This window comes from Triticum aestivum, chromosome 2B, assembly GCF_018294505.1.
Source record: "Triticum aestivum cultivar Chinese Spring chromosome 2B, IWGSC CS RefSeq v2.1, whole genome shotgun sequence".
Taxonomy (NCBI): Eukaryota; Viridiplantae; Streptophyta; class Magnoliopsida; order Poales; family Poaceae; genus Triticum; species Triticum aestivum.
Window position 1 is genome coordinate 7,656,589 of NC_057798.1, and position 10,707 is coordinate 7,667,295.

Consider the following 10,707-nt stretch of genomic DNA (forward strand, 5'->3'; position numbering starts at 1 on the left):
AGTCTACCCGGCAACGGGCGATGGCTTGGTGCCAAGGCCGCTGGAGTAAGGGGAGCAACAAGTTACCGAGTACTTATTGCGGGAGCCAAGGAAGGGTCACTTTTGGTGGGCTGAGAGTGCGTCACTTGGCAAGCTCTCAGCAGCAGCCACGTGTCGTGTGTTGGTCGCTCCGTCGGGATTTTATTTATTTCTATTTTCCATAATGCGTTTTTGTGTTTTGGATGGGTTTTTTTTCACTTTTGCCCAGTATTTTCTAAGTTCTAGAGAAAAGAATTAAATATATTTGCATGAAAAAACTTGTTTTCTTTTTTCCCTGCGAGAGGCGTGGTTTTGCTACTCGTGGAGGCACATATTTCCTTCCGCGAGAGGCACAACTATGCCTCTTGAAAAAAATTAAAATAAAACGCAGACCTAATCTACCCAGCCCAGCTAACCCTGAGCAGCCGACAACTAACCCTCGCCCACATGTGTGCAGGCCAGCCGGTTGTGGCTCAGCCTCACCTCGCAGCTCCTTCCTCCTCTGTCCCACCGATGCACGACACCCACACATGAGGGTGACTCCCAACCTCTCGATGTGCCCCACGTGCCACGACGCCCGCGCCCCTGGACCAACCCCACAGATCCCATCCTTAAACCCACTGTTCTCCACTCATTTCCCTAGCTCGCGGACCCCTACTTGCCATGAAGCTGCCAAGCCAAAGCTCAGAATCCCCGCCATCGTAGCTCCGCTCCGGCGAGCAATTCTGATGGTGCTGTTTTTGACACATAGGTCTTCCTCGTCGATTATTTAACCCTGATTTTACGACTCATTCAACCTGCCTTTACAATTGCATAGTCATTTTTTTATTCAGCATGTTGCATCCTCGTATTCTAGTTTGCTCGATTTTCCATAGATTCAATGAATGTGGGTCTTCATAATTCTTTCAGATGGTATTGAAAGTGGAGCCACCGAATATTTATAATGTGTGCCACCTAAAAAATAAACATAACACACATAGTGAGAAATTGATAGATAAACGAAACACGAATGAACCTATTGAAAGAATCCTAAAGTTTCGGGTGGTCTATCTTGAACCCGCTTTTCCCATGATATTTGCATCTTCCCCAAAATTTCAGAATTACGCACGTCGAGCTGGAGAGATGCAATGGCCATGCAAGGTGAGAGGATTGACCGATGCCGTGCAGCCCGCACTGAGTATTTATATGTTCATGCTCATTTCATATGTTCATATGTACATACACATTTCATATGTTCACATGTCACTGCATATACTCACTTCATATGTTCATACTCATTTCATATGTTCATGCATAAACAAAGTTGTACTGGTTCATAGGTTCATACTCATTTCATTTTGCGGGGACAGAGGTAACCTCATGGGTTCCTCTTTAATTAATGGGATATAATTAGGTCTATAAACTTCAGCTGTCCCTACGGCTAACAGCTCTAAAAGACGAATCTTTTTGATTTGTGCTTCCAGTTCCATTATTTCTAGATCCTGCTTAGCTTGCAGTCTTAAGTGTATCCTGGATGATGAAGGCCACTGCAAGGATGCCAAGCTGAGTGAACACGCAAATAAATGTATATACAAAAGGAATAACCACATGGAAAGCCTAAATCATCAAAGGTGTAGATCGCAAAAGGAGTGCAACATCACACAAGAGCACTACCAAATCTATATTCAAATTTTTAGCCTAAAATTCATATGCCATCTAAGAAAATTTCAGATATAAAAAGTTAGTTTACACATTCATAGTATGAGAAGATCTTCTTTTTTTCCTATGAAAAGATATTGGGTGTACCACTAATATTTACGGAATAGTTTATCCTTCTTTGGCGGGAAGAAGAGTTTATGCTTTATGTATCACCTAATACATGTTATCTTTTAAAATAAAATTTATTTGCAATGCAAAGATCATTGTACAGTAATGTCTAGACGCAAATTTTCAGATTTTCTTATGATTTATTAGTGGTGCTATCATGCATTATTGGTAGCGAGGTAGCATCAGCCTTGTGGCACTAGAACTTCTCCCGGCCACAAATAAATACAGAGTGCATATATGCTTATATACCTCTCCGCCGTCGAGATGATCTGACAGTGCCTTCCAGATTGTTTTTGGCAACATTTCTGTAAGACAATGAATAAGAAAGATGTTGCCTCAGTGCAAGTGACTGGGAATAAAACTAATGTGGTATGCGAAATGAGCTACACTACTAACATTTCAGCCAAGTTCCCCACAAGAACAAGAGAGAGAATCTCCGGCGGCACCGTGCCGGTCAGCATATTCCCGTTCAGCCGCCTGCAAGGAAGAAACAAAACTTGTCATTTTTGTACTTAGAAGATTGCTCCTTGTCTGTATTGGTGGTTTAACATACAATGATGCAGTGCACGCTAATTATCATTTCTTCATCTTTGTGTAATACTTGTAATGTGACCAGAAGTCATACAGATAACGCAGCGTCCGGATGGCCCCTAGTGAGGCCGGTATGGCTCCAGTGAGAAGGTTGTCATAGAGATGAAGAGTGATCAGGCTTGTCAGGTTGCCCAAGGTCGCTGGTATCGATCCGGTGATGTTATTTGCGTACAGCTCACTACATGCAAAGACGAGGAGGTCAATCCGTGGTGTAGTGTACATGCAGCAGCAATGTCTCTGCTTGGCAGCAAGGTTGCAGTTCTTCTTACAGATACTGAAGGTGCTTAAGACCTCCCAGCTCAGGAATCAGGGGGCCTGAGATGCCTGCCTTGCCCAAATCCCTGCGCGCACGCACACAACGAAACAAATAGATATATCCTTTAAACAAGGAGACCGGGGAAAAGAGAAAGAAAAGTGAACTTACACACGGACAACGGAGCCGTCGCTCGAGCAGAAGACATGAAACCAGGTGCAGGGATCGGGAAGGGTTGGATCCCAGCTCTGCAGCACGTTGCTAGGGTCCTCCCACGCCTGCCTTTGCGCGTAGAGGATATCGCCTTCAGATCTCTTACAAACTAGCGTAAGTATTCTTGGAAACTAGAGTTGCAAATATAAGACCATGTGCATGTACCTACGTACCTTCTACGTTGCAGCTTGCAAGAGTTGCAAGAGCAAGGAGGCTTGTGAGGAGAGCTACTGCAAAGTGAGTCGCCATTGCGCTTGGAGCCTGAGATGTGTTATTTTGGGTTGGTGGTACTGGTGGAGCGATGGAAGGCTTTTTATACGCACTTGTGCAGAAGGAAGTTTCCCTCCTCTACTGAACAAGATGCCAACACACATACGTACGCACGTACGCACACAAACGTATGGTTATATGTCTTTCTGACGTAAAGGGCATACGCTCTACTAATCATTAAGATAAGAAAATACAAAAACGTATGGTTAGATGTTCTTCTGACGTAATGAAGGGCATACGCTCTACTACTAATCATTAAGATAAGAAAATAGAAAGAATTAACATACTATGTTATTTTAGTCTTGCAGAGAGTGATTGCCAACCATGTGCAATTATTTAGTTGCCGGCCATGCATCCAGGGCGGCTGGTGAAGAAGTGGCAAATGGAGGGACGGGGTGTTTCTGCTCACAAGCACACATGAGCTCTTTATCTGGGCGGGTGATGCTATTTATTAGCTGCGACAGAGACACGAGCGCTAGAAAAGAAAGGAAAGGACGAAATACATCTGAGCTATGGGCCAAGACGAAGACGGAGGACACGCGGTGGTAGACGGCAGCAGTGAGAACACGGAAACACAGATAGCAGAGGAGGGAGAAAGAGCTTGCCTACGTGGTCAAAGAAGTCAACAGGGAAGATAAACACCAAAGTTGTAGGGTGGACTAAGGGCATGAGCAATGGAAGCACCTTGAGCAGTAGTATTACGATAAAGTACCTTAAAACACCCAATGCAATAGCTGCCTCACTATGGTCCACGGTTTCTCTCTCTTCCCGTTTCTTTTCATCGCATGGATTGAAAGCATGCCTAGTCCATACCAGTGCATGCTTAACTTTCTTTGCTTTTCTCCCCCCATCTCGCCTTTTTGCTTCTTTGGTCAGGGAGGAGCCGGCCTCCTCTGTAGGCATCCGTGTTAATCTTCAGGCAGCACGTCGAGCTGTTTTGGACCACACGAGCCTAGGTGGATAGCTGGAGCAGCTGTCCAATGTGGCGCGTTGGCCTTGCCCTAAGAGTTGCATGCTGAGATAAAACCCTCCCCCCTTTTTGATGTTGCGGATTTTTTTTAAGCAGTTAGTTTGCAATTCGTGTTGGAGAACGTAGCAGAAATTCAAAATTTTCCTACGAGTCACCAAGATCTATCTATGGAGAAACTAGCAACGAGAGAGAGGGGAGTGCATCTACATACTTTTGTAGATCGCTAAGCGGAAGCGTTCAAGAGAACGGGGTTGAAGGAGTCGTACTCATCGTGATCCAAATCACCGGAGATCCTAGTGCCGAACGGACGGCACCTCCGCATTCAACACACGTACAGCCCGGGGACGTCTCCTCCTTCTTGATCCAGCAAGGGGAGAGGAGAAGTTGAGGGAGAGCTCCGGCAGCACGACGGCGTGGTGGTGGAGCTTGCAGTTCTCCGGCAGGGCTTCGCCAAGCACTACGGAGGAGGAGGAGGTGTTGGGGAGGGAGAGGGCTGCGCCAGGGGCAAGGGTGAAGCTCCCATGCGCCTCCCCACTATATATAGGGGTGGAGGGGGCTGGTTTCTTGCCCTCCAAGTCCATTGGGGCGTTGGAAAAGGTGGGAGGAAAGAAATCCCATCATTTCCTTCCCCACCGATTGTTATCCCCCCTTTTTAGGGATCTTGATCTTATCCCTTCGGGATATGATCTTATTCCTTCTAAGGGGGGATCTTGGTGCGCCTTGACCAAGGGTGTGGGGCCTTGCCCCACTACCCACGTTCATGTGGGTCCCCCATGCTGGTGGGCCCCACTCCGAAACCTTCTAGAACCTTTCCGGTACAATACCGAAAAATCCCGAACATTTTCCGGTGGCCAAAATAGGACTTCCCATATATAAATCTTTACCTCCGGACCATTCCGGAACTCCTCGTACGTCCGGGATCTCATCCGGGACTCCGAACAACATTCAGTAACTGCACACCAATTCCCATAACAACTCTAGCGTCACCGAACCTTAAGTGTGTAGACCCTACGGGTTCGGGAATCATGCAGACATGACCGAGACAGCTCTCTGGCCAATAACCAACAGCGGGATCTAGATACCCATGTTGGCTCCCACATGTTCCACGATGATCTCATCGGATGAACCACGATATCAAAGATTTAAGCAATCCCATATACAATTCCCTTTGTCTAGCGGTATTGTACTTGCCCGAGATTTGATCGTCGGTATGCCGATACCTTGTTCAATCTCGTTACCGGCAAGTCTCTTTACTCATTCCGTAACACATCATCCCGTGATAAACCCCTTGGTCACATTGTGCACATTATGATGATGTCCTACCGAGTGGACCCAGAGATACCTTTCCGTCAACCGGAGTGACAAATCCCAGTCTCGATTCGTGCCAACCCAACAGACACTTTTGGAGATACCTGTAGTGCACCTTTATAGCCACCCAGTTACGTTGTGACGTTTGGTACACCCAAAGCATTCCTACGGTATCCGGGAGTTGCACAATCTCATGGTCTAAGGAAATGATACTTGACACTAGAAAAGCTTTAGCATACGAACTACACGATCTTTGTGCTAGGCTTAGGATTGGGTCTTGTCCATCACATCATTCTCCTAATGATGTGATCCCATTATCAACAACATCCAATGTCCATGATCAGGAAACCGTAACCATCTATTGATCAACGAGCTAGTCATCTAGAGGCTTACTAGGGACTTGGTGTTGTCTATGTACCCACACATGTATCTGAGTTTCCTATCAATACAGTTATAGCATGGATAATAAACGATTATCATGAACAAGGAAATATAATAATAATAATAATAATAACTAATTTATTATTGCCTCTAGGGCATATTTCCAACAGTCTCCCACTTGCACTAGAGTCAATAATCTAGTTCACATCGCCATGTGATTAACATTGACAGGTCACATCGCCATGTGACCAACATCCAAAGAGTTTACTAGTGTTACTAAACTAGTTCACATCACCATGTGATTAAGACTCAATGAGTTCTGGGGTTTGATCATGTTTTGCTTGTGAGAGAGGTTTTAGTCAACGGGTTTTCAACATTCAGATCTGTATGTATTTCGCAATTCTTTATGTCATATTGTAAATGCTGCTTCCACGCCCCACTTGGAGCTATTCCAAATGGTTGCTCCACTATACGTATACGGTTTGCTACTCAGAGTCATTCGGACAGGTGTTAAAGCTTGCATCGACGTAACCCTTTACGCCGAACTCTTTATCACCTCCATAATCAAGAAACATGTCCTTTATTTACTCCAAGGACAATTTTGACCGCTGTCCAATGATCCATTCCTGGATCATTCTTGTACCCCTTGACTGAATCATGGCAAGGCACACTTCTGGTGCGGTACACAACATAGCATACTATAGAGCCTACGTCTGAAGCATAGGGGATGACCTTCGTCCTTTCTCTCTCTTCTGCCGTGGTCGAGCTTTAACTCTTAACTTCATACCTTACAACTCAGGCAAGAACTCCTTCTTTGACTGATCCATCTTGAACACCTTCAAAATCATGTCAAGGTATGTGCTCATTTGAAAGTACCATTTAGCGTTTTTGATCTATCCTCATAGATCTTGATGCTCAATGTTCAAGCAGCTTATTCTAGGTTTTCTATTGAAAAACACTTTTCAAATAACCCTATATGCTTTCCAGAAATTCTACATCATTTCTGATCAACAATATGTCAACAACATATACTCATCATAAATTCTATAGTGCTCCCACTCACTTCTTTGGAAATACAAGTTTCTCATAAACTTTGTATAAACCCGAAATCTTTGATTATCTCATCAAAGCGTACATTCCAACTCCGAGATGCTTACTCCAGTCCTTAAAAGGATTGCTGGAGCTTTGCATATTTGTTAGCATTCTTCAGGATCGACAAAACCTTCTGGTTGTATCACATACAACCTTTCCTCAAGGATATCGTCGAGGAAACAATGTTTTGACATCCTATCTGCAAGATTTCATAAATCATACAGTAATTGCTAATATAATTTCAACAGACTCTTAGCATCGCTACGAGTGAGAAAGTCTCATCGTAGTCAACTCCTTGAACTTGTCGGAAAACATCTTAACGACAAGTCGAGCTTTCTTAATGGCGATACTTACCATCATTGTCTGTCTTCCTTTTAAAATCCATCTGTACCCAACGGCCTTGCGACCATCAAGTATTTCTTCCAAAGTCATGGATCCTCTCTCGGATTTTATGGCTTCTAACCATTTGTTGGAATATGGGCCCACCATCGCTTCTCCATAGCTCGTAGGTTCATTGTTGTCTAGCAACATGACCTCTAAGACAGGATTGCGTACCACTCTGAAGTAGTACGCATCCTTGTCACCCTACGAGGTACGGTAGTGACTTGATCCAAAGTTTCATGATCACTATCATAAGCTTCTACTTCAATTGGTGTAGGTGCCACAGGAACAACTTCATGTGCCCTGCTACACACTAGTTGAAGTTACGGTTCAATAACCTCATCAAGTCTCCACCATCCTCCCACTCAATTCTTTCGAGAGAAACTTTTCCTCGAGAAAGGACCCGTTTCAAGAAACAATCACTTTTGCTTCTGGCTCTGAATTAGGAGGTATACCCAACTGTTTTGGGTGTCCTATGAAGATGCATTTTATCCGCTTTGGGTTCGAGCTTATCAACTTGAAACCTTTTTCACATAAGCGTCGCAGCCCCAAACTTTCAAGGAACAACAACTTAGGTTTCTCCAAACCATAGTTCGGTGTCGTCTCAACGGAATTACGTGGTGCCCTATTAAAGTGAGTGCGGTTGTCTCTAATTCTTAACCCATGAACGATAGTGGTAATTCGATAAGAGACATCATGGTACGCACCAGATCCAATAGGGTGCAACTATGATGTTCGGACACACCATCACACTATGGTGTTCCAGGAGGTATTAATTGTGAAACAATTTCCACAATGTCTTAATTGCGTGCCAAAGCTCGTAACTCAGATACTCATCTCTATGATCATATCATAGACATTTTATCCTCTTGTCACAATGATCTTCAACTTCACTCTGAAATTACTTGAACCATTCAATAATTCAGACTTGTGTTTCATCAAGTAAATATACTCAGTATCTACTTAAATCATCCGTGAAGTAAGAACATAACGATATTGACTGCATGCCTCAGCACTCATTGGACTGCACACATCAAAGTGTGTTACTTCCAACAAGTTGCTATCTTGTTCCATTTTACTGAAAATGAGGCTTTTCAGTCATCTTGCCCATGTGGTATGATTTGCATTTCTCAAGCGATTCAAAATCAAGTGAGTCCAAACGATCCATCTGCATGGAGTTTCTTCATGCGTATACACCAATAGATATGGTTTGCATGTCTCAAACTTTTCAAAAATGAGTGAGTCCAAAGATCCATCAACATGGAGCTTCATCATGTGTTTTACACCAATATGACTTACATGGCAGTGCCACAAGTACGTGGTACTATCATTACTATCTTATATCTTTTGGCATGAAAATGTGTATCACTACGATCGAGATTCAATGAACCATTCCTTCTAGGTGCTAGACCATTGAAGGTATTATTCAAATAAACAGAGTAACCATTATTCTCCTTAAATGAATAACCGTATTGCGACAGACATAATCCAATCATGTCTATGCTCAACGCAAACACCAAATAACAATTATTTAGGTTTAACACCAATCTTGATGGTAGAGGGAGCGTGCGATGCTTGATCACATCAACCTTGGAAACACTTCCAACACGTATCGTCAGCTCACCTTTAGCTAGTCTCCGTTTATTCCATAGATTTTATATCGAGTTACTAACACTTAGCAACCGAACCGGTATCTAATACCCTGGTGCTACTAGGAGTACTAGTAAAGTACACATTAACATAATGTATATCCAATATACTTCTATCAACCTTGCCAGCCTTCTTATCTACCAAGTATCTAGGGTAATTCTGCTCCAGTGGCTGTTCCCCTTATTACAGAAGCACTTAGTGTCGGGTTTGGGTTCAACCTTGGGTTTCTTCACTGGAGCAGCAACTGATTTGCCGTTTCATGAAGTGTCCCTTCTTGCCCTTGCCCTTCTTGAAACTAGTGGTTTCACCAACCATCAACAATTGATGCTCCTTCTTGATTTCTACTTTCGCGGTGTCAAACATTGCGAATACCTCAAGGATCATCATATCTATCCCTGATATGTTATAGTTCATCACGAAGCTCTAGCAGCTTGGTGGCAATGACTTTGGAGAAACATCACTATCTCATCTGGAAGATCAACTCCCACTCGATTCAAGTGATTGTTACACTCAGACAATCTGAGCACAAGCTCAACGATTGAGCTTTTCTCCCTTAGTTTGCAGGCTAAGAAACTCGTCGGAGGTCTTATACCTCTTGACGTGGGCACGAGCCTGAAATCCCAATTTCAGCCCTCGAAACATCTCATATGTTCCGCGTGTTGGGGAACGTAGTAATTTCAAAAAAATTCCTACGCACACGCAAGATCATGGTGATGGCATAGCAACGAGAGGGGAGAGTGTTGTCCACGTACCCTCGTAGACCGTAAGTGGAAGCGTTAGCACAACACGGTTGATGTAGTCGTACGTCTTCACGATCCGACCGATCCAAGCACCGAACGTACGGCACCTCCGAGTTCAGCACACGTTCAGCTCGATGACGATCCCCGGGCTCCGATCCAGCAAAGCTTCGGGGATGAGTTCCGTCAGCACGACGGCGTGGTGGCGATGATGATGTTCTACCGGCGCAGGGCTTCGCCTAAACTCCGCGACGATATGACCGAGGTGGAATATGGTGGAGGGGGGGCACCGCACACGGCTAAGGAACGATCCGTAGATCAACTTGTGTGTTATGGGGTGCCCCCTGCCCCCGTATATAAAGGAGGGAGGGGGAGGTGCGGCCGGCCCCCTTGGGGTGCGCCTGGAGGAGTCCTACTCCCACCGGGAGTAGGACTCCCCCCTCTTGCCTTGGTGGAGAAGGAAAGGGGGAGGGGAAAGAGGAAAGGGGGGCGCCGCCCCCCCCCCCCTTCCTTGTCCTATTCGGACTAGGGGGGGAGGGGGCGCGCGGCCTGCCCTGGCCGGCCCTCCTCTTCTCCCTCATGGCCCACTAAGGCCCATTAACCCCCGGGAGGGTTCCGGTAACCCCCCGGTGTTCCGGTAAAATCCCGATTTCACCTGGAACCTTTCCGATGTCCAAACATAGGCTTCCAATATATCAATATTTATGTCTCGACCATTTCGAGACTCCTCGTCATGTCCGTGATCACATCCGGAACTCCGAACAAACTTCAATACATCAAAACTTATAAACTCATAATAAAACTGTCATCGTAACGTTAAGCGTGCGGACCCTACGGGTTCGAGAACTATGTAGACATGACCTAAAACTATTCTCAGTCAATAACCAATAGCGGAACCTGGATGCCCATATTGGTTCCTACATATTCTACGAAGATCTTTATCGGTCAAACCGGATAACAACATACGTTGTTCCCTTTGTCATCGGTATGTTACTTGCCCGAGATTTGATCGTCGGTATCTAATACCTAGTTCAATC

General features: G+C 44.9%; 1 protein-coding gene across 1 annotated transcript; it reads right to left on the bottom strand.

Moving 5' to 3' along the window:
- Positions 1-1,503: 1,503 nt before the first annotated feature.
- Positions 1,504-3,130, bottom strand: LOC123039882 (leucine-rich repeat protein 1-like). The gene is made up of 7 exons (XM_044462869.1): positions 3,055-3,130; positions 2,840-2,972; positions 2,685-2,756; positions 2,426-2,593; positions 2,221-2,301; positions 2,074-2,129; positions 1,504-1,544 (listed from the first exon to the last, which is right to left on the bottom strand). The coding sequence occupies exons 1-7, from the start codon at positions 3,128-3,130 to the stop codon at positions 1,504-1,506; spliced, it is 627 nt and encodes a 208-aa protein (XP_044318804.1).
- Between the last annotated feature and the right edge of the window lie 7,577 nt (positions 3,131-10,707).

What these genes read in the sequence shown, in the direction of transcription:
- LOC123039882 (XM_044462869.1), bottom strand. Translation starts at nt 3,130, where the DNA reads ATGGCGACTCACTTTGCAGTAGCTCTCCTCACAAGCCTCCTTGCTCTT. An exon ending in GACGGCTCCGTTGTCCGTGT is followed by an intron (nt 2,757 to 2,839) that starts GTAAGTTCACTT and finishes GCGTGCGCGCAG; the next exon opens with GGATTTGGGCAAGGCAGGCA. An exon ending in CTTAAGCACCTTCAGTATCT is followed by an intron (nt 2,594 to 2,684) that starts GTAAGAAGAACT and finishes CTTTGCATGTAG; the next exon opens with TGAGCTGTACGCAAATAACA.